The sequence below is a fragment of the Cyprinus carpio genome, chromosome A7 (genome assembly GCF_018340385.1).
Source record: "Cyprinus carpio isolate SPL01 chromosome A7, ASM1834038v1, whole genome shotgun sequence".
In the NCBI taxonomy this organism is placed as follows: domain Eukaryota; kingdom Metazoa; phylum Chordata; class Actinopteri; order Cypriniformes; family Cyprinidae; genus Cyprinus; species Cyprinus carpio.
The window spans coordinates 22977515-23000497 of NC_056578.1; the positions used below are offsets into that span (position 1 = coordinate 22977515).

The 22983-nt window shown below is 39.6% G+C and overlaps 2 protein-coding genes across 3 annotated transcripts; one reads left to right on the forward strand and one right to left on the reverse strand.

The window, feature by feature from the left end:
- The first annotated feature begins 1598 nt into the window (after positions 1-1598).
- LOC109055889 (midkine-B-like) lies at positions 1599-9136 on the forward strand. The gene is made up of 5 exons (XM_042760435.1): positions 1599-1756; positions 7171-7253; positions 7859-8026; positions 8180-8341; positions 8881-9136. Exons 2-5 carry the CDS (start codon positions 7172-7174, stop codon positions 8907-8909), a joined length of 441 nt encoding a protein of 146 aa, XP_042616369.1. The 5' UTR covers positions 1599-1756; position 7171; the 3' UTR covers positions 8910-9136.
- A 637-nt stretch (positions 9137-9773) lies between these two features.
- On the reverse strand, positions 9774-22755 carry LOC109055877 (muscarinic acetylcholine receptor M4-like). Of its 2 annotated transcripts, none has more exons than XM_042760433.1 (2): positions 22181-22755; positions 9774-13622 (listed from the first exon to the last, which is right to left on the reverse strand). In XM_042760433.1, exons 1-2 carry the CDS (start codon positions 22233-22235, stop codon positions 12142-12144), a joined length of 1536 nt encoding a protein of 511 aa, XP_042616367.1. In that variant the 5' UTR covers positions 22236-22755; the 3' UTR covers positions 9774-12141. The 2 variants fall into 2 exon arrangements, with proteins under 2 accessions (XP_042616367.1, XP_042616368.1); XM_042760434.1 differs by lacking the exon at positions 22181-22755 and adding an exon at positions 18287-19265.
- Between the last annotated feature and the right edge of the window lie 228 nt (positions 22756-22983).

Here is a 22983-nt window from a genome sequence, read left to right on the forward strand (position 1 = left end):
CCTTTTATTCAAACAATGATTGTTCCATCTGGTCCTCTGTTGTGAGACAGAGGTTTCACTCTGGAGAGCAGGGAGGAGGTCTTGCCTTTTCAGTTTGCTACAAAATATGTAGCCTGTATAAACCTCCCAACCTCTCAGTCTTTCTTTCTTTCTTTTTGTTCCTCACCCCACTTTGATTTCCTCCATCACCCCCATTTTCCATGTGGTCTATTTAGTCATCTTGGAGTGGATGTGTGAAATGAACAGTACTTTGCACTCAGAAGTTTATATAAACATGCCTGTAACTTATTTTTGATCAGATCTTACATGTAATGCATATAGGCTATTACATACATTAAAGATGTGCTCTGATTGAAATGAAAAGCTAACAGAAAACTATAAAAACTTGTCTTTCAATCTGTCAATAACAAAAATTTCATCCGACACTCCATATCTTTGTAGTTTGCAGTCACTTTTTAGTGACATTTTTCCACATTATTGATCTGTAGGGTCTTGTGTGTTGCTGTAAAAGTCCATGATTGTGCGACAAGTGTAGGTTCGTATCGTAAGAGTATGTTTTATGTGAGCTCTGTTTATGAAAATGGCTTCATGTGTAGTTGGCTCAGGTCATCGTATGTTTTGTTCTGGCCTGTCTCAGTCTGCAGAGAGATTGTTTATCTGACTGCACCATTTGTCCTATTGAGCCGCTGTTTCCTGCCCTTAGGGGTCTACACACACATTCACAAATACACGCACATGAAATCACATAGCAGGCAAAAAAGAAGAGAATCTATAGCCTCTGAAAACATTTTAGTTGTTTAAAATGTTTTAGTTGTTTGCATTATAAACAAAAAAACACACACAAAACTCTAACAAAGAACTTTTATGATTTAAAGAGATACGTTGTTAAAGCTAGCTGTTATTTGAAAATCAGGATATTACTGTGTTCATCGATACGTAAGTATTTTACAGATTCAAACTGTCCTGTTTTTATTGGTGTAGGTGACTTTTATGTGTTAAGAGACTGAAATTACAGCTAGGTTTGAACGTCCTACCAAAGTTTCTATCCATAACATTTCCATAGATTTTTTTCTTTTCTTTTTAAATGATGATTTTCAAAACCAAGATGGTATTTGTTTGTAATCTTTATGTGGTTAGAGTACAAAAAGGTGCTGTTCTTGGTAGCCAGGTTTCTGCAGTAATTTGCTGAATTTGTAAATAGTCATATTTGGTAAGCTCAGTATATATTGGTAGTCAGATATTTTGACACTTTATATGCTCTGTTGAAATAGCAGTCATGTTTGCTGCCATGTTTTTTTGTTTTTTTTTGATCAGTTGATTTAGTTTCTGAGTTTCTGTCCTGGGGAACTGCCAAAAGTGTTTGTGAACATAGCCATCTCTGTGATCAGTTAATAGGTGGAGGGTCTTGCTTTCACAGAATTTGTAGCCTATTTAATCCTCTTTTTCTTCTTTTATTATTATTATAACTATTACTATTATTATAATAGCCTATAACAATACATTATTATATATTTTTTTAGGTTGACTAGGTCTCATGGCTGAGCCTGAGGTCTGTCGACTGACGTGGGCTGCGACGTCACGGCGGGGTTAATTTAAATGGGGTTCAGGGGGAGAGGGACCGATTAAATTAGTTTGTGGGGAAACACAGAGCCGGAGTGACACATAAAGGCGGATGCTGGAGAAGAGTTCACACACGAAACTTCAGCAAGACATTATTTCAGTGTTTCAGTGTGGGAACTTTCGACACAGAAAACAAGTGAGTTAAATTAGCTTTTTTTTTTTTTTAGATAGTTAGTTTGTTTTATTATCTGTACATTGGATTTTTTTTTTGATTTATTTTGGTTAGTTTGTTATATTTTTTGAGTGGTTTTTTTGGGAAGTTAGGCTATAAAGCGAAAAAGTGGACATACAGTATAGACGTTTTTTCTTTTCTTTTCTTCTTTTCACGCGATATACAATATTAAGAATATTTAGCCTAGATACGAACAAAGTTGGGAAAACGAACAATTTTAAAGTTGATTTTTTTCTGAGGACTGTTAAACTTTTAAAGTGCGTTTATATAAACACCCAAATTATTTGATAATACTTTGATAATTATGTGATTTGGTCTAAGGGGTTTTTGTTATCAATAAACTAATATAATATTCGTTCTGAGGTGCGCAAACGTTTAGACTGCGTTTGTGGTTCGATCATTGTTGCATTCATAGTTGCATTCTTGTAATGTAGGAAACGGTTTTGCTGTACACAGGATGAGTTAAGACCATCAGAAATAATTTAAAGGAAAGTGGAAGTTGTACGTTTCTGCGTAAAATAATAATAATAATAATGATTTTACGGAACAAAAACAATTTTGAGGGAATGAAGTATCATCACCATATATTTATATATATATATATATATATATATATATATATATATATATATATATATATATATATATATATATATATACTTTTTATTTATTTATTTATTTTTGGCGCCATCATGTTAATAAATTACACATCTGGTATAAAATGATCCAGCAGGAGTTCTTCTTTTTAATTTGACATACTTATTAAATTGAACATTTGTATTTAAATGGACTTTATTTTGCAGAAAGTAAATTGGATTACCACAGTAAATTAACTACTTTACACAGTTTAGGTAGAAATAATACATTTCTAAACTACTTGAATTAGTTGTAGACGTGAAGTATATTGAGTAGGCTACATTTACTGTTCATAAAGTAAAGTTAGTAAAAGTTAAATTAGGTTGTCGCAAAACCTCCGATTAGTGTAAAAAAAAAAAAAAAAAAAAAAAAAAAAAGCATTTTTGGGCATCATTAGGCATGTTCTGGGTCATCATCACTGCTCTCAGTCACAGTCGGTGTGCCCAGTTGCTGGGTGGATAGGCAACTTGTGAAAAGTTTTTACACAAAGTAGGTGGTGGTCTGCACTAACCCATTGTGATGCAGAGTTGCTTGTCAGTGATATGCGTGTCTTTTTTTTCTATGTGATATTGACCTTTGATCATTTCAGCCCGAATGAAATCTTAATAGTAAATAGTGTGTTTTAATTTCTGATGCACGTGAATTGTGCGTGTGATGGGGACAACAGCTAATGCCTTAAATGGAGGAGAATCACCATAATTCAGTTCTCTTGCACAAATCTTTGTGTGTGTGCGTGTGCGTTAGAGATCATTGTGCATTTAATGCTCTTGGCTTAATTCGCTCCCTCTCTCTCCTCTTGAATAGAATGGTTAAAGTGAGTACGGTCAAAGGGTGCAGGGCAGAAAGGAAGAGGACCGCGTTCCATCTTTTCTTCTCTTGCTCTTTCAGAGACCCTTTTCACCTGACCTGCATTCTGACCTGCACCCTCCCACCCCCCACTCTTTCATTTCTCTTTCTTTAGACACTTTCAGGGGCTTTTCATCCCAGAGTGGGACTAAGAAAGTGCAAAATGCACTTTTATTGAAGGGATTACACATTTGGAGCTATACCACTTCACAGCACTTCAGCAAAGTTGTAAACATTCAACCTTTTGGCCTCTGCGCTGTTTTGGTGTGAACATGTAACAGAGAGAGAGAGAGAGAGAGAGAGAGAGAGAGAGAGAGAGAGAGAGAGAGAGAGAGATTCTTTGGGTCAAAACACTGTGGTCAGATCAAATAAAACAGACAGAAAGTGAGAGAAGAAAACTGACCACATAATATAACAGAACATAATAACCAGCTCATATTAATAATTTGGGTGGTGAGCAGAAAAGCATATTATACATAGACATGATATTATTTATATAAGACATAATTATGTTTTGTTAGCCAAGCGAGTTTCATTTGCATTTAAGGCTTTATTTTACATCACTACAGAGGAGAAATAGAATGTGTTTCAGAGCAATATTACAAAGCCCTCTTGCCCCCTGCATAGTAGAGATATGCTCTTAACTTAACTTCTGCTTATATAAGTGTATGTCCTCAGGGTGTGTATATAACCCGTCTAAGTTACTGATTTCTCTTAAGGAGCAAGGATGTAGTTACATGTTGGTTTGTGTGTGTGTGTGTGTGTGCGCGCGCCTCACTAACTCTGAACTCTCAGATTCACAGGCCTCTGGTGCTATGCTGGTCACAGTTTCTGTCAGAAAGCATTTAGTGTAACACTTACCTAATGCTTTACAGCACGGGACACAAAACCTGTGTGTGTGTGTGTGTGTGTGTGTGTGTGTGTGTGTGTGTGTGCGGACATCACCCAGCTGCACACACCCATCAGAAAGAATGATGGGACACTCACAATGATTTATGACTGCTAGGCTCAAACCTGTGTTTGAGTAAATCTTGTGCTGAGGTGAACTTAAACAGCTGTTTTTGGTTTGAATACTGTCTCCAGACATCTCTCTCCTCCCCCGTGTCTGTCTGTCAGTCTGTCTCTCTGCGGTTTAGATGACTGATAAAGCCAGTGCTGACTTGAACTCCCTCTGCACTGTGTCTGAAGACTAACGCTCAGTACCAGCTCAGCCTTAAGGGCCTGCTTTGCTTCAGACTTAATGAAAGCACCTCAGTTTAATATAGTCTTTACAGAAAAATACAGTGCTCATAATAGAATTTAAGAGCTGTTGAAAGGAAAGACTCCATATGGAAATCTGTTGAAAAGTGGCACTAATAAGCGTGAAACTTTGCCATATGTTTGACTATGAGTGAAGTGGGTCAGAGCTTTGTGTTGTTTTCTCTGCTATGGAAATGAGTTTGAAGTCCAGCTGGTTGCGTGGCAAGGGACTCACACACTCGAACATTGTGTGTTGAAACGCTCTGAAAAGATGTGAGGGGAGGAGAGAGGACCAGAGGAGGGGAGAGAAGAGAAACCGTGTGTGTCCAGCGGTCCTGCATTCCTCTGCGCTTGTGATAATGGAAACCCCATGGCATATGATGAGTGAGTAAGGCTCTCAAAGAGTGTGTGTTTCTGTGAGAGGAATGGGGCTTTTAAAGGGCTTTCTACCCTCAGAGTGTGTGAGATGTGTGTGTGTGGACCAAGCGGGTCAGAACAGCCTTGTTAGGATGTCTGGAACACCCCCCACCCCCCGCACCCCCACCATTCATACACACACACACACACACACACACACACACACACACACACACACACACACACACTCACACATATCACACAAAGAAGACTGCCTGATGGGAGATTGCGGAGAAAGGTCAGAGAAAAAAAAGGGTGAGGAGGGGGAATTTTTTGGACCCGGAGAGAGGGTGAAGACATTTTTGGCCCAAGAAAATGGGGGTTGGGGCGCACAAGATTTGTGTTTTTCTGAGAGAGGTTAGTCACGCTCCGCTGAGCGGCTGACACTTAATTACTGTTTGGAGGGAGTTGCAGGATTTACTGGGTCAACAGAATATTTTATAAACGGCTTTAGAAGAGAATTTAGTGTCAGGGAGTGAAAGATGGAGGGAAAAAAACAGAGGTAGAAAGCATTTTTACTGCCTCTGCTTATGGTGACCTATAAAGGTCTGGCGCCTGAGTGATGAGGGACGGCGTTTGTGCTGGGACAGGAGTTTGAGTTGGAAGTTACGGCTGAGAGATAGTGAGAGTCCACAATATTTCCCTCAACCACAAGCAGGTAAAAAAAAACGTGATCCGATGGAACCTCCAGAGCAAAACGGCCAATGTGATTGAGTGAATGGACGGATGGATGGACACACTGACTGCATTAAATAGAAAGTGATACAGTTAGAATGAGAGGCTCGTTTGGACTTAATAGATGCTTAATTGTCCTCAAACACAATACAATGCTGCTTTTCATCAGTCCAGCTAATTCTGGCTGCTTTGAGTCTTGCGTCTTACAGAGACCGTCCTCTCTTTCAACAGGAGATCAGCTTTTGTTACCGTTAATTGCTTTTCCTGCTAACAGAACTCTGAACCAGGATGTCGTCTTATTGACAAAAAAGTCACTCCCACACTAACAGTGGTGCTGAGTTGTTAGTAAATGTGTCTGTGGGAAGCTGGCTGATGTGTGAATGTGAGTTCTGTAATCTGTGTGGGTCCATATGTGAGTGTACGTCTCTGCATGAGCTGCTGCTTCAATCCTTTTGCCTTCATATCCATGGAGCATTCCGGAAGAATGGCGTCCCGCGGTGATGATTCCATTCTCTTCAGACAATACGCTCCTACTATCTCACAGCACGCGGGCGAATCATCGCCATGGAGATCACAAGCAGAGGATAAAGAGCGCACTCACGCAGTCACAAACACAAAACACATATAAGCAGATCTGTGTACATGGTGAAACCCTCATTTGAAATGATCCAGTCAAATAGATGTGGGATCGAAAAAGCTCCTTTATAGGGGAAAAAAATGATTCAGTTGCTTATTACCTACCATCCGTGGTGTTAGTGGAAATAAACATTCCAACATTGTCAGTGCTGTGGGGTCTTTGTGTTATTTTCAGTTTTGAATGCTGACATGTTGAGAAGCAGGAGAGCAAAAGAGTGGTGTTTTCATACACACATTTATTAATGTACACCGTGTGTACACAGCTGAGGAGTGACAGAGAGAAAACACAGGTGTGAGGACTGTGAGTCTCTAGAGCTGGATACCAGCAGGGCCGACGGACACATTCAAAGACACGTCTGCTCTCTTTCTTTTGAGTGTGAGTGGATGTTAGTCAGGGTTGCAAATGTTCTTGTATGTTTGTGAGTGTACTTTTGGATGTTTATGTTTGATGATTCACAGCAACAAGCAAGTACAGTGGCGGTGCTTTCGGTGCCAAGAATGTCATTATCATAATTCCAAGAAAATCACTATGCATTCTCTAGTTGCAATAGCTGTTACATCATACTCCTGTGTGATGGGTTTATTTAAACGCTGTTGTTACATTATAATCTGGTGGCAGTGATAGCAGAGAACCATGCAGTCCTTCAGCATTATGACCTTTTGTGTTTGCATGAGCCAAGTCTACGACATTTTAATGCAGTCCCTTGTCAATGAAGCTCTAATTAATCATTCTGAATGATCATCCTTATCAGCTCCAGCCATTCATCTCTAATTGGGAATTTGAAATACTAAAAGGGCAAAGTAACACCTCAGCATAGATGGCTCGATTACTGTCCTGCCCTTTGATAACAGTACTTATGACAGAAATTGTTCCGTTACTGAAAACTGTAGTTTTGCTCTGCAACAGCTGATAATCTTGTGTTTTTCAGAATGCGTGGCCTGTTCTCCACCATCATTGTGGTGCTAGTGGCTTTAATGATCGTGACCACAGAGGCTGGAAAAAACAAGAAAGGTATAAAATATTGGTCTCTTCCAATATTCTCACATCTCTCCCCTCTTTTCTTTCTTCCATTATTTCGGTTCTCATATAGAATTATATCCTGTGATGTCTTGCTTTGAATCTTAAGGCTGGAATACACTACTTTTTGGACATATTATGCCCCAGTTTGCAGTCTAGACAAGTTAGTGCTATTTGCTGAAAATCTGAGCCCGTCTGCAAATTTTGGGCATTTTATAGAAAATTGCATAGTGTATGATGGGCACAAGCTCCAATTTTTAGCGCCAGACTGTGATTCCATCCAGCCGAAGGATTTCAAACATGTTATTTTTAAACATATGTTATTCAAGCATGATATTTTGAGCCAGTTTTCAAATGCATATTTTTTGCTTTAATTTGTCATACTTTAAAAAAGGGAATCGCATGTTTGCTGTGTTAGGAATGAATTTACAACCATTTACAAAGGCAGCAAATGTGTGATGCCTAGTGTTTTAAAATCTATTCTGATTATCAAAGTCGTGTAGTGTTAGTGTATTGTCTGGGCAGTTTTGCATGAGTTTATGTGATACTTGACTGAAGGGGAGATGAAGTAACGTTGCTGCCCGTGTGTCATGTGACAGAGAAGAATAAAGGAGGTAAGGGTGGTTCAGACTGTGCGGATTGGCGCTTTGGCAGTTGTGTGGCCAATAACGGAGACTGTGGACTAGGCACAAGAGAAGGCACCTGCAATGAGCAGACCAAGAATGTCAAATGCAGAGTGCCTTGCAACTGGAAGAAAGACTTTGGGGGTGAGTGAAACTGTGGTAAATCAGCTGAAATCTTCTCATCATTTCTTATTATATTTAGCCATTGCTTTTATTTTTGGATTGTTTTTGTGCTGCTGTGTATTTCTGCACATTTCACATTGTCTTACATAGTATATTGTAACTCATTTCATGCAGCCGACTGCAAGTATAAGTTTGGTAACTGGGGCGAGTGTGACGCAGCCACAAGCACAAAGATCCGCACCGGCACTCTGGTAAAGGCTCTCTTCAGCGTCGACTGCCAGCAAACCATCTCTGTGACCAAACCCTGCACCACCAAGGTCAAAAACAAACCCAAAGGTACATCCTCAACACTGAACCCAAAACTGACATTCAGTGCTGGAAGGTGATCATTTTGTTCATGTTATGCTCAAATGTTAGTAAAAAAGTAACATTCAACTAACAGAAAATAATTATGCCTTTAAAATTAAAATCATTTAAGAATTATTTTATAAGCGCTTCCTCAAACACACATGACTCAACAGGTGTTGTAAGCAGTTGTTTGGTTTGGTTTGGCTGAATGGAAACAGTAATGCGTGTAATGTGCTCTGGTAGTGTAATCTTGGCCTGCTGGCTGTGGTGGGTGTCTGAGTGGGATTCTGAAATCAATAATGAACCTCTGCTCATACATAAGAGGCAGATGTCTAAGTCAGTCCTTTCAAATCGTATGTTTGTTGTTAATATGCTTATCTGGATATGGATTCCAACATTAACACTGTAGCATTATTTTATAAGAGCATATGCATTTCCTAACCAGCGAGAGACGGGGAGGCGTCGTCAAGCGATTCAGGTTTACTGCTGGATCTGAATAATGAGATTTTGTGTCAATCTCTCCACAGGAAAGAAAGGCAAGGGGAAAGGGAACTAAAAGGAGCAAGAGATCCAGAGGAGCAGTAAACACCCGTGATCATCCGTCATCCAAACACGGCCTTTTATATCTCTACTCAGTGTTCTTCAGCACGAGCGGGACTCGCTCTGCAGCCACAAACACATAGCTTTAGAAGACTATGTCAGTGTAACAGCTGATCATTTGACATGTTACATGACTGTTTCATGTGTGAGAGGGAGGGGAGAATAAAATGCCGTTGTTTAGCGTGTGGTGCCCTGTCATTGACCCATTCCTCTGATGTTTCCCTCGCTCTTGCTTTCTCTCTACTATCTATCAGCTGTGTAAGCCTCAGGTCTCTCTTTGCTGAAGGACAACAATCAGTAGAACTCAATCAGACACATCTATTTTATTACTGTTTTACTTCAAATTTGGTTTTGTTATTTTATAGGATTATATTACTAGTGGGGTATACAAGTAGTGTTTGGATAAGTCACCCTTCTCTTTTTTGTATTCTAAAATATAAAACTGAGGAGTGTTGTTTGTAATTAATGATTTCTCTTTTTCTATAAAAGGTGTAGTTTATGTAAAATTGAAAATACCCCAATGCTGTTACTTTTCCTTTTGACTTGACTGTTACTAACAGATCCAAGGGGGACAGAGGGTTATGAGCATTAAACTGCATGGAGAGGAGACCATTCCCTCTTGTGCAAACCTGTTTTATAAGCATTTAAGAAAAACAGTAAAGTTTTGTTACCGAGTGTTGTGTGCAATATGTACTGTTGACTAAAGGTAAATGAGTGATGACACTTTCATTATTAAAGACACTTAAGCCCTCCAAATTTCTCATCATGCAAACCAATATGTGTGTTCATGAATATGCAAAGAATAAGCATTTGTCTCTCCTCCTGGTCAGTACGCTTAAGAGCTTTATTAAGCTTAATGCAATAGAAAAAGAACCACACACTCTTATATACACTGGCTCTTTAAGGTAGATAAGTCAACAATTACAGTGTGCTCATTCCATCAGCTTCACTGGGGTAATAATCATTGGCTTTGCCCTTCAGCTGGTACAGCTAAATGGGGGATGTCTTTATTAATCCCTATACGATTTACATTTGATAAACATTTGAAGTGGCCAAAGGAAAGAGAGCATGATGGGCAAAGTCATTTTGCTGTATTGGTCATCTAATAGATGCTATTTGCAGAATTGCAGAAGGACAATATTTAATAACTGATCAGATTGCATGATTGAATTTCTTTAGTACTGTTACAAAAGGAGTTACAGTTTCATAACTCTCTTAGAGATACTGATATTCCAATGTAAAGTCTTCTTAGAGTTGGATCACAGTTGGGCATACATTTATAAAAGCACGTCTTTGAATGACTAAGATATGTAGTGAACAACCTACTTCAGCATAGTCCATGTATCAGAAGAAGACCAAAGCAACTGGCAAATTGAAAACATTCAGGAAAAAAATGGAAATCTGGTTTTAAATTCTTCTTCAATGGTATAATAGTCACTTAGTCTGCCTTTACCACTCATTAAAAAGAGATTCAGAGCTGGTTTGGAGATACAGATGCTATGAATGGAAATTTGATTATGAGGTAGAAACATGAAACCAAACCCAAGATGTTAGAAAGGCAAGCCTCTGCATCTTAAAATTATGCTAAAGACTGAATAATCTCTTCCAGACCAGGCCTTTTAACAGACCAGAGCGCCACAACCTCTTTGGTTTAATGCTTTAAAGTCTGTAATTGCTGAAACTGGCAGCTTGTTAATGATGTAACATCATGAGCCCAAAAACATCAACACATTTCTCCCTCTCGGCTAATTCTGACCACATGTTCTCAAACAAACTGTGGGAGATCATTCCTGCTGGTTTACATGCTGCGGTTTCATCAGTTACAAACTGTGTATTTAAATAGAAACTAGGCAAAACTATATTGCACCATGAGAAAACAATATCATGAAGCGGATGTCTACTAAGTCAACATTGTGGTTTACGGGGGGAATAAAACCAATTTTCCATTTCTCTAATTTACGGACAGTCCTTTGTGCACCGATTTAAATGAAATGCTTGAAATCGAACATCTTATAAACAGGTTAAATAAATGTACTAATCATCTCCTGTTTTTTTCCAAGTATATCACAAATTATAAATGGTTTCAACAGTTTTGCATACAGACAACAATACGTTTAATATTTAATCTGTAAAATCACATGAAGATCACCAACTAAATACAAGAGGAACACAAACATCCATACATTAAATGCAGGGAAGAAATAATACTTTCAAGAGCATATATTCATCACAACTAAACATATTTACACACCTCTGTAAGATCAAACCCTTACAGTTACATTTCTCAGCTCAGTATAGAGTGTCTCATCCCATTTAAAGTCTATAATGCCTATCCCAATCCAATGAGGAGAACCTTTTCAATTTTGACCTATTTCAGAACCTCAAGAGGATCATGCTCAGAGGATAATGATGACTAACTTCTCCCAGGCTGAACCACATGGCCTGAAATTGTCCCTATGAATGTAATGGAATACACAGCTGTTGTGGTCAGCAAGCAGCTCCAGCATGACTTCCTTCATTTGGAATGCGGAAGGTGCAGTTACAGGAAACTGAATCTCATTTGGGATCATCATGCTTTCAGGGACAGTCAAAAAGGAAGCTATTCCACATGTTAATGGTAATTTTTCCATATGTTATGGGTTTTGGCTGTGGAATGTTCTCCAATCACATCTTCTTCACCTCTGTACGATGAATGTGCCTCCTGTCACCGAAGTCTGGATTAGAACCAGTGTTAATACTAACCAAAAGGACTTGATCGATAACATTTGTGCTATACTAGGAATATAAATGAATCAATAAAATCCTATTATTCGCCAAGTCCCTTTTGGTTTGTATTTGCTGTGATTCTGTCTCTTCACTTTTGGCAAAATGAGCCACTAAAGCATAGTCTTTGTCTTGATCTTCACATTACTCTAGTGCAAAATTCCAGTGGTCTTAGCAGTAGAGCAATGATCAGATTTGATTTGTTTCATGACCTCAGCTTGATTTCTTCAGTGATTCAGTCTCTTGTCCATTGCTCCATCACCCTATTGTAAACATTGATTCCTTAATACATAAACTTTTGGTTATGACACACTGTTTCAGCATTATAGGACTATGAAGCCTCACAATTTACTGCACAGTGTTGGGACAGCCTTTGTACCTTCCATATCATATCTCCATCTTCGCTGGCTGCTTCTTCCCTTCGTTCATCTGGTGCCGATGTTCTTATACTGGCACATGAGCAGGTTTTTGAAGGTCTTTTTGAAGGTGGCGTTACAGAGTGCATAGCAAGCGGGGTTGATGGTGCTGTTGACGTAGCAGAGCCAATAGCCAATGGCCCAGACTGTGTCTGGAACGCACGACTGGCAGAACGTGCTGATTAAAACCATCACATTGTACGGCGTCCATGTGATAATGAAGGCCAGCAGGATGGCAAAGATTGTCTTTGTCACTTTCTTCTCTCGTGCCGCCATCTGCCTTTTCCTCTTCACCTGGCTGCGGGCGATGCTGGCAAACTTGCGCGCCACCTTGCGGGGACGGTTCACAGGGATGGAGCGCCTCTCGCTGTTTGGTGGGACGATCTCGATGGCTGTGATGCACTCGTCTCCCGCTTGTTTGGTGACGATTTTGATCTTGGACCATTTAGATTGAGGGTTGAGTTTAGGTGCGGCTGTGGGCGCAGGTGTCAAGCCGGCCTCAGAAGTCGCCTCACTGTTCGCTCGTTCTTTAGTCTCTTTAGGGGCTATGGTGGCTGTGCTGGATTCATTCGAGCTCTCCTTTTCCTCTGGCTGCACGCAGGAGTCTGCTTTAGTGGACACCACAGACTCGTCTAGTTTACCGTTCTTCATGGTGTCCACTGTAGAACAGGTATCCAGGCTAGGTTTAGGAGGAGACTGATTGTTGTTGTTCTGCTTCAAGATGTGACTCTTGAGGAGACCACTAGATTTCGGGCCTTTCTTCTCCTTTTTTACCTCAGGGTTCTGCTTGGACACACGGCTGCGGCTGGCCAGAGAGATGTGCACATAAAGCACCGTCATGATGACCACTGGCAGGTAGAACGCAGCGATGGCCGTGCCGAACGTGACCGCGGGGTTGGAAAGGAACTGGATGTAACATTCACCAGGTGCTACGGTCCGTGCTCCGACAATGAACTGCCAGAACAGGATAGCGGGAGCCCACAGGATGAAAGACAGGATCCAGGCGGAGGCAATCATGAGGCCAGCCATCTTGGTGGTTCTGCGTGTGGGGTAACTCAGGGGTTTGGTCACACAGAAGTATCGGTCAAAGCTGATGATTAACAGGTTCATGACAGAAGCATTGCTGACCACATAATCCAGTGCGAGCCACAGGTCACACACAACAGGGCCGAGAGGCCAGTAGCCCTTGATGATGTAGACGGTGTAAAGGTTCATGGAGAACACACCGATGATGAGATCTGCACAGGCCAGGCTGAAAAGGAAGTAGTTGTTGACAGTCTGTAGGTGTCTATTGACCTTGATTGAGAGCATGACGAGGATGTTACCCACAACGGTGACAAAACTGAGAGATCCTGTAACCAGTGCAATGAAGACCATCTCCACTGTCTTTTGCGGGCTGTCACCGTCCACCTCAACTGCTGCACATGAGCCATTGGTGCTGCTGCTGTCACAACTGAAGTTGACATTACTGGATACGTTGCTCAACGAGCCTGAAATACAACACACAGACAATGTTATAAATGACAAAAATTATAAATGACAAAAATTATAAATGACACTTAATTTCTGGCAATATTGTCAACTTGATTGCACAGACACTGTTGGAAGAGAGCTGAGCCGGATGAAGACATCACTGAATCATCAATGAACTGACTTTAACTGCAAAATTGACTTTGTTATTGTCCTCTTGCATTATTGACAAACTATTTTCCTGTTTGACACTGTAAAGCTGCTTTGACATAATCAGTATGGTATAAAGCGCTATGTAAATAAAGGTGACTTGACTTGACAAAAATAAAGATTTCAGAAAGTGTGGATGCAATCACTGAAACTATTTAAAGACTGATAAAAAATATAAGCAGATTTGGGGAAACAGTATGACATTCATTATGATGCATACTACTGATGAGCATTCATTTGCATCCTGAAATATAAATATGCAGTTTATATTAAAAGGAAGAGGCCCAGTTCTCTATGACTTCTGTAATCGTGCCCATATGGAAAGAAATAAATCAAGGAAGAAAATCCTTTGGGATACTATTGTATATTTGTTTGGTAGAATGTGGCCCAGCTGGCAAGAAATAATTCAACAGCTCCGAAATCACTCAGTTATCATGAAACATACAGCCCTATACATCTCAGTCTAATTTACTTTTATTTTCTTGCAATTTTGTGCAGCCTGGAATCAAACATTAGTGCCAATGTTTATATATATATATATATATATATAAACATTGGCACTAACATGTGACAAAAGAATAGTCATTAGGTCATTAGGGTCAAAATTTATTATTAAATACAAACCAGATGTTTTCTATCATTTATTAGGAAATATTTGGTAACAGTAAGGTTCAATTTATTAAAATTAGAAACAATAAAACATTAATGCATGATACTTTTGCTGCATTTATCTAAGTTAATGTTCATTTCGACATATTTTTTAAATTCTATAAATTAACAATAATGTATAAAGAACAGACATTAATTAACAATGAATAACGGATGAAAATGACAAAATAGCATTAACCTAGATTAATACAAGTTGTAAAAATTACTGTTCATTGTTAGTTCATGACATCTAATGCACTAACTGAAGCTTAATGTAAAGTGTTACCAAATAATTACTGATCTACACATTTGTGTTGAAATCTGAGAGCATTTAGCTACCGGATGAGCAGTCTCAGGTGAAAAGAAGATTAACTGAATCCTCATTATTAATAACATAAAAATTAATATATATATTCCTTCCTTTATCATAGATATTCAAGTAAGGATCTTGTTTTATGAAATATTAAGGGTTTTGCATGTCATTTGTGAATGTGGGCTGCATTTCGAGAGGTTTCGTCATGATGCATACAGCATGCTAAACTTTTACGAGAGACAGTGCAGGACACCCTGCACTACCATATAAAAAGGTAAGTAAAAAAAAAAATGAATAAATTACATTTATTGAATGCATTAATGTGAGAAGGTTTTGGTTTTAGGTCATGAATTATCTATCACCTTTATTTATACTTTTAAGAAGCTGTTGTCATACTGAAAGTATTGATCCATTGTGTAAAAACCTATTTAAAGCAACTCAAGTCGACACTAAACACACAAAATACAACATCAGAACAAACAAATAGTGTTTTAAAGACTCTTTTTACTGTTGCCCATTTTAATTTCTAGAGGAGTATTTTCTGTCATAGCTTTTGAAGGTTGCCATCTTCTGGATAACCAGAGAAACTACAACCCATCACCATGAATCAACACAGCTAAACACATGCAAAGACTGCCTCCCTAAATTACTCATCATAAATGAAGACATAAATGATCTATTTTCCTATTTGATCTGAATTCAGTTTCCCACTAGAGGAAGGACCCTGACCCAACCTCTCTCTTTATCTTTATTCTCTCTGACCACCGGACTGATCATCAGCAGGCATCAAAGGGCTGCCACACTCCGGACAGCCAGACAGCACATATTCTATTCCTTTTGAAAGCTTCTGACAAACAGACACACATTCTCTCCTCCTCGCTCATGCCCAAAAAAACAGACCAAACTTCTTAAAGACTGTGGGTATTGGTACTTCAGAGATTAGAAAGTTGATATAGTTTGGGTCTCATTCTGTATTTCCCCTTGGGTGCAGGTGATTCAGTGTGAGGAGAGGATTCTTTACCCTTTATCAAATATGAATCGGCAATTACTCAACTGTGGATTCGAGCAGAGCAGAAAGATAAGTGCCAAGCCTCATTAAATATATGAATCAAGAATATTCATCTGATATAACTGTTGGAGAAAGCTCTCCAGGAATGTTTTATTTAGCTTTCTTGTACAATTTGACTCTGCACACAAGCCCCAACCCCTAAAACCCCAAACCACTCCAGTGAAGCAGAACAGCTGAAGATATACTATGTGTGTCAAGCTGCTGTAGAGCCAGGGTTAGTATATTTTATTATTAAAAAAAAAAAAAAATCATTTTTTTTTCAGTTTAGTTTATAGTTTTTTTTTTTTCAGTGTGTCGAGATGAAAAGCAGAATCTCATCTAAGCACACACACAAACACATGCACATGCTCTGTTGCACACATCACATGCATCGCAGAACCAGAGGCAGGGTGTGCGGATCACTCACATACAGAAGTCCTGCACGTATGGCCAGCTAAAAAAGCAGCTCCACTACATCACTATAAGATCAGCTTCGGTTGAAAGCTTGACTTTTCTGCCCAACTTCCTCTGATCGGATATGGCAATTTGTCATTAAAAATCTCACAGTTGGAATCAGAATTCATAAACAGAATAATACCAGTAGAATTCAAAAATGAAATCTGTTTACGCAAACAGTCTGAGACACAGTCATCCTCAAAGTGACTGTATAATGAGGCATTCAGTGTCAGGACAAATCACTCTCTCTGATGGCTGCATTTTCTTGGTGTATGGTTTACATTCAATGATATTCATTTCTTTCCACAGGTCGGGTATAAGGTTTTGTTTTTTCCACCCATGAAGACTTTTAAAAACACTGTCCCCTCAGTGCTGCAGGGCTGCACGGAAACATCACCTGAAAGAGCCTGCATTGTTTATGTTTCTTTTGTCTGAGGGTTTTCCCTTCTTCTGAAGATTAATATTCAGAGAGTCAAAGCTCTTTGAGGATGGAGTGACATTTGTGTGCTGAGAGGGTGGCTGAGCTTTGAACCAGCTGCTCGTGTCAGGAGATAAAAACAGTCTGGAACATTTCGACATGCTGACAAACACCTCAGCAAAGCCTACACTAAACATTAGATTCTTCCCGTTACCAGTGGATTTTGAACATATTGTGCAGTTGCAGGAAAGCAGCACTTTGCAGCTTTTATTGAAATAGATGACAAGCAAAGCCACCACCCTCCTCCTCCAAACCGCAGCTGATTCTATCTGGGCTGTTTTTTTGCAGTTTGCATCCGATGGGCGGAACTGAATATCCATAACAGAGTTTCAAATTAACCAGTGATTCCTGTATCTCACTGCATGATGAAAACGTGACTCTGATAGTGCAAGCTACTGAAACTGGACACTCAATGTACATCCAGTTATAGTCTAAGAATAATATATTACATGAGGAGCTGGATCTGGGATTTTAAAAATCCATTATGCTCCTAGAAAGGGTAAACAACAAGCGTCCACTAAACTGCAGCAACCTCTCAAACCTTCCAAATGATTTAGTACCATAAATGCATGATGCAGCCTCAAAATAGCTAAACAATTATTGCATGCACAATTAAGCAAGTGTGAGTGAGTGGCATCTTTTTTTTTGTGGTGGGATCTCATTCTGAAGTTCTCACACAGCTGTAGCTGTGGCTGTGGAGTTGGCAGGATGCGGATGCAGAGAAGGTGATCAGTGCTCAGCCTGCAGCAGTGAGATATGAGGGGTCTGATCTCAGCTGGCTCTCAGCACCGCAGCAGGTCCGTGCCTGATCACAGCCCCATGCCAACGCCGCGCACATGTATTCCTCTGCCCCATTCTGTGCTCCTTAGCTCAATGTCCTAAGCGTATCGATATGGGACCTGCTTGACAGAGCTTTGAAAAACAATACCTGTCTAACCAGTCTACAGTTACCAAGAGGACAGTAATCTGTGTCCACAGAATAACCCCAGAGAGGAGAGCAGTGATATGTCATTGATGTCATTGATTTCTAAATGAACACCATAAGGCTGAAGGAGAGCTCCATGGCTTATATAATCATAATAATTCATCTACTTTTACCCGGTCTCAACTCATCTCTCTCTCTGGACACATTCTGCACATTAACTCCTTATTGATGACCCTTAGCTCTCCCTCTCTCTCAAGCACATTCGCTCTGTTTGACTTCTTTTGCTCAAGTCAGTTGTCAAATATATGTGGTTAGACTGACAAAAATTCTTAAACACAAACAAAACACTCCTTCTAAATATATTTAAAACTGACATAACTGCATAATTACATGCCATAGAATTAAATAATAAAAAAGCCATTATGTAATACTGCTTATACAATTACATTACATTGTAAAAAGAGCATTGAATATAATAATAATTATATAGTATTACTGCTCTCATTTAAAATGTAGAGAGAGAAAGAGTCTGGAGAAAAGAGAGAACAAAACAACCAGAATCACCAGGTATTCTGTCACACATTATAGCACTGTTTGTGTAAGTACCTTCAAAAAGCCTGTTATTTTTCATTGGAGACTCTGCCTTCTTTCTGAGCATTTTGCTAGAGCATTTTGGTTGGCTTTAGTTTGGCTCCGTGTACAGTGAGGCGGTGACACCCTGTCAAAAATACAGTGAAAGACGTTTCCTAAGCGAGTCACAAATCGAGACTTTTATATAAGCTGTCATTCTCTCTGCTGTGTGTCTGCTAAGCACAAAGATGCAAAAGACAGCAGCTGTTGCTCCAACACTTCTCTGCTTCACACACACACACACACACTGGCACACTCTTACATGTTCATAATGGCTAATCGCTTCGACTTTTAAATTTAATTGACTGACAGAGAGGGATTCAATTCAGCTGCAGAGAATTTGACTATGGATGTAGTCACACACGCTCGTCTGCACAAACAAATGCATGCACACCAACAAACACATGGATGCTGCTCATTTAATGACTCTATTGGGACTAAAAGCAGAAAGCCTCCAGTTACCAGCTGGCAGCTTGAAACATAAAGCCATCTGCTACCAATGATACTTTTCCCCATCCAGTATAACAAAAATCACACATTAATATCTGTTAATTAACATAAACACCTATAACAATGTGTCAGCATACGAATAACAAGCTGAAAGGCTCCATATAACCATCAAAAAAGTTTTTCTTTCCAGGACATTTTTCCAATTTTTATTGGGACTAGCAATGGAAAGCCCCTTTGACAATCAAAAGTTAGAATTTGTTAACAAGGCAACCAGGACACACAGACAAATACACACACGGCGCATGGACCTCTGCAGATTCGGACAGACATCACAGTTTGGAGTGTTTGTGGGCTGCTTTGTGGTCTGTTCATCAGAATCCTCCTTAGATTCTGCTATGTGCTCGTTATAAGATCCCCCATACTGGCCACTGGCAAACTAATGACTCTCTTGTTCTCTCTCCCACACACACACACACACACACACACACACACACACACACACACACACACACACACACACACACACACACACACACAATTCTAATTCTCTGCTAATTCTCTGAATATTGGATCGAAATCAGGCACAGTGTCCTGCTGTGCTACAGTTTAGCAGCACTGATTAAGCTGATCAGCGCACAGATAAGCAAAACATCAAAAGCATTGTGACAAATGATGCGGCATCCTTACATCAGTTATAGGCTTGAAAACACATTTTTGTTTACACATTTAGTTTAAAGAACTAGTGAAATTTTCGACTTGTTTCTGATTGGCAGATAGTATAAGAGAGATGGCGATGTGGGTGATGGTTTCCTGGTAACAGTGGCATCCTGTGTGGCATGAAAAGCGCATTTGCAATTAATTACACACACCAGTCCACAACTCACACAGTTTTCAGCATTATCCTCTCCAGGTGAAAACAAATTTGTCTAAGTTATTGTCTGACAACTTCCAGTGGCATTAGATGGTATTCATTATTGATAAGTGCAAAGGTCAGTATTGGTTTTCTCCCAAAGTGCTGAAAGATACAATAAACTCCATTGATATGGCAATTTGAGTCAACTCCCTTGAGAAATTAATGCACATGAATGAACCCAATCTGAACTCTTGCCATGTCAAGTCGCAGCTGATCCCCAAACCTACAAGAATTAACCCGGGGAAATTTTGATTGATTTTCAATCAAAGGTGATGGTTTCAGAAGATGTGACCGGTTGAAATCCTTGTTGTAATGATCTACCATTAAAATAATGAACAAATAAAATCCCATTACTGTCAGTCCTTATGTGCACATTTTCATAATCTGAGGTCTTTGTATGTTCCCTCAAAGCATTAGGTGTATGCTGCCAGTAGAGGGCACCATTTGGGATCAGAATTTGCTTTGATGTCCCATGAGAGGCTGTACATGATGTTATAACTATCCACTCAAGTCTTCTGCACAGCAATGCTATAACTGTACTGAAATCTAAATGCGACTAAATGTAAATGCAACTAAAATGTGCAATGACTGATAAAATATTTAGTCTAAAGGGATGTCACAGGTGATGCAACTGTTGGTGGCCAGTAGCAGGATGCTCAGGGATTTGTTAAGAGCTACAAGCCAATCCTGCTGATTCAGCTGTTATAGCTGTGTTCTCTCGTCCTGTTGAGATCCCACAGAGAACTGGCTGTGTCTCCAGGCATTTCAGTCTTTTCTCAGAATGTTTGTGTGTGAGTGTAACAGGGTGAAACAGGAGCATAGCGACACACTTTCTACTGTGAAAATGGGTTAACACCCAGCCAGAGACAAAGAGAGAATGAGTGTGGGAGAAGAAGAATGAGAAAACCCGACCCAGAGAGAGAGACATCAGACTTTGACTCTGAGGGATTCTTTTAGTACTTTACCAGTTCACACAGTGAGAATCATGGTCACAGAATCAAATGAGTCTCTGAGTCGGTCAGAGATAACGGAAATGAGAGATTTGTATTCTTTTAAAACGCTCTCTTAGTGACGCTGATTCTTTTAGTTTCCTTCTCCTGTGTTCAGTGCCCCAAAATGTCTCTGTTTTCTGTTTTAATGTCAGTTTGAAGAGAGGAGTCTGTGCAAGTATCTGAGGGGGCATGTGTGTCTGCTCTGTGGTGATATGCACTCTGCTTCTTATGAGCATTAATGGCAAGAACAGGATCCAATGCACAGAGAATCTAGATAAAATATAAATGTGCATTCTGTGCTGCATATGGGATGCTTTGATAGTTCATTGAAAGAGAGGCATTACTGATACTTGTCGCTGAGGTTTACTTTTTCCCCTTTCTCATCTTTTTAATCTATTTAAAACATGAACAGAATAAGTGGAACAGACAGAAAGTCATTGCATGTTCAAATATACATTATATGCCGATTGAATGGGGGTGGGGGGGGCGGGCATGAGAGAGAGAGAGAGAGAGAGAGAGAGAGAGAGAGAGAGAGAGAAATTTGAGGATTTTTTTCACAATTTGATTGTGCATCAAGCATCACAAAGAAAATACAAAGTATATATATTGTGGTGGGGGAATGGTATTGTTACCACTCTGCAATAATCATAGAGACCACAGAGTCTTGAGAATCAGGTCCTGATAGATCAGTTAACAGAGTGGCAGAAATAGAGTGGAGAGAAACCAATGTTGAATTGGCCAGCAATTCCTTTCTGCCTAAAACCTACACTAATCTACATGTAAATATAAGCACTAATCTCACCTAAATGTCAATCAGCCCTTGTCAAATCACCCAATGCATCAGGACATCCAGCATAAATCACCACTGAATCAATCATCAGTCACACACAAACACTCATATAAACCCTGTTTAAATTGTTTGTATTTATATTCCTTTTTTTTTCCGCAAAAGCATTACATACACCTACATACCTACATATACAAAAACATAAATGGCACAGGATATAATCATAGTTTTTTTTTTTTTTTTTTTTTTGAGAGCAATTTAGAGCCAAAAATGTTTAAGTTAATAGCCTTGATTTTAATAACACAAATAAACAATTTTATTCAACTCTATCTAGAAAGAAAGGCATTATGCCAGGGTTTACTTTGTGGTATATAGTGAATGGGATAAAAAGGTTTATTCATTCTGCTGGTGTTTATTAGTACCATTAATACTTATTTCATATGCTTTTCCAGTTCATACTGACAAGTTGTAAATGGATCTAGAAAATTATATAGCCTACTTAGACAATAACAGAAACACTAAACATATTAATCGTGGAAAGCATTACCGAACAACGTTTTTTTTTTTTTTTTTTAATAACACCACTACAGTCACAAATGTGTTACTTTGGACATGGTCTCAGTATATGTACTTACACAATGGACACATTTATCTGTTGTGATAAGAAACCCTTTCTTTTCTAACTCTTTCTTGTCATATTAAGCTTGACGCCTTCAGTCGCAACTTACCGTTGAAGTTCCAGGGCGCGAGTCCCTCTGCTTCAGTGCTGTTAGTTACATTCATGTTGCATGATTTAAAAAATGCTCAGCCAGCCAGAATAAAAAAAGAAAAGAAAAAGAATCCACCCTTCCTGCTTCACTCCGTCAAGTTTTTCCTCAAGATTATTAGAAGGGCTGTCCACATGTTGTTTTTCACATCATGCACTCTTGACGCGCGCGGCTCTCGCCAGCGGAGAGAAGCTCATTAAGTCTCGACCATCGCGACTGACTCGTCCTCACCTTAGCAAACCTCGAGCGAATGGTTTTCTCTAGATCGAGTCAGTTTACAATCCGCCAGATGTGGCTCCCATCTGCGCGAGCGGCTCTGATCTCTTTCCAGGAGTTTAGCGCGCGGCTGAGGCAGCGGACTTTCAATGATGTCATCCACCTCCAGCCAATCACCTGAGAGTCCGCAGGTTCGACTGAATCAACCTATAGCTACTGTCCTGTGAACCCGGCGCTGTCTGTTACCGCAAACTCAAAAACAGATAAATGCAGTTACTGCAATAACCACCTTAGAGACTGACAGAGCTCATTACAGGACATGGTTAACCATAGGCGGAGGGCGAAACATCTACCAAGGTCTGAATCATTGCGGTTTGTCAAAACAAAAGGGGTCTTAAAGTATGTTTGAGGTCAACTGTGGTTTCTAACGTTTCAGTAAAGGTTTGGCACGTGCGCATTTACTCAACTGCCAGTAAACATCGCGTTCGTCTGAGGAAAAGCAAGAGGATCGAGGACGTTCGAGATTAATTAGGATCACACTGGAAAAC